Source organism: Meleagris gallopavo, unplaced genomic scaffold (assembly GCF_000146605.3).
Source record: "Meleagris gallopavo isolate NT-WF06-2002-E0010 breed Aviagen turkey brand Nicholas breeding stock unplaced genomic scaffold, Turkey_5.1 ChrUn_random_7180001884602, whole genome shotgun sequence".
Taxonomy (NCBI): domain Eukaryota; kingdom Metazoa; phylum Chordata; class Aves; order Galliformes; family Phasianidae; genus Meleagris; species Meleagris gallopavo.
In genome coordinates, this window is record NW_011148502.1 from 7,301 (window position 1) to 8,517 (window position 1,217).

A 1,217-nucleotide genomic window follows, 5' to 3' on the forward strand; every position below is an offset into this window, starting at 1 on the left:
CGGCGGCGGCCGCATCCACAGCCGAGACGTTGAGCGTCGCCGACGCCGTGGTGTTGCCGGCAGCGTTGGTCACCATGCAGGTGTACTGGCCCGTGTCTTGCACGGTGACGTTGGTGAAATTGAGCGTGCCGTCGTGCAAAACCGAGATCCGGACCCGGTAAGAACCGTGGGTCATTAGAGTCCCGTTGGGGGTCAACCAATTCACCGACGTCATCGCCGTCCCCGTGCGACACTTCAGCTCGGCCGCCATCCCTTCGGTGACGTTCAGATCTGCCGGCGGTTCCACGATGACCGGGGCGTAGCAGGTGAAATGGCCGGGCTCCAGCTCCCCCAAATACCTTCCCCGTAAAGGAGGGGGCGCGTGGCACCGCGCGCAGCAGCTGGTGTTGCTGGGCACGGTTTCCCTCAACCACCAGGCCAACCAAAGCACGTCGCAGTCGCAGCGCCAGGGGTTGTGATGGAGGTGGACGCGCTCCAGGCGGTGCAGAGGGGCGAAGAGGTCGTGGGGCAACGAGCTGAGCTCGTTGTGAGCCAAATTCAGCTCCTCCAAAGCCTTCAAATCGTCGAACGCGTTCCTCTCCACCGCGGCCACGCGAGCGTGCATCAGCCACAGCTTCCTCAAGCTGCTCAAGCCTTGGAAGGAGCCCGGCCTCACTCGTCCCAGACGATTCCCAGACAATTCCAGCTCTTCCAACCTGACCAAAGCCGTCAGGTTGGGGATCTCCTTCAAGTTGCACATCCCCAAATTGAGGTAGCGCAGGTTGACCAAGCCTTCGAAAGCGGCTTCTGAGATGTACTCCAACCGCTTCAGCTCGCCCAAATCCAACCTCCGCAAGGACGGCACGCGGTTGAAGGCGTAGGAAGGGATGCTCTCTATCGGGTTGTTCCTCAGCCACAGCTCCCTCAGCTTGGACAAATACTCGAAGGCTTGAGTGGGGACCGTGGTCAGCCTGTTGTCGAACAGCTCCAAGGTGTTGAGGTTGGGCAGGCCGTTAAAGGCCCCCACCTCCACCTGGCGCAGCAAATTGCGGCTGAGCTGCAGGATTTCCAGGTGCCGCAGGTGCTTGAAGGTGTCGGTTCGGATGACTTGGATGTGATTTTCTTGTAAGTTGAGGTAACGGGTGTTCACTGAGATGCTGCCAGGGACTTCTTGCAGTTGTTTCCTGGTGCAAATCACACGGCTGGCTTGGTTGCTGCAAGTGCAAGCAGCCGGGCAC

General features: G+C 60.2%; 1 protein-coding gene across 1 annotated transcript; it reads right to left on the bottom strand.

Annotated features, from left to right (window-relative positions):
* Nucleotides 1-4: 4 nt before the first annotated feature.
* On the bottom strand, nt 5-1,213 carry LOC100539692 (leucine-rich repeat-containing protein 4B; the record flags this gene model as incomplete). Its single annotated transcript, XM_019611286.1, has 1 exon — nt 5-1,213. A coding segment is annotated over one exon (1,209 nt), but the record flags the coding sequence as incomplete, so codon positions are not given.
* Between the last annotated feature and the right edge of the window lie 4 nt (nt 1,214-1,217).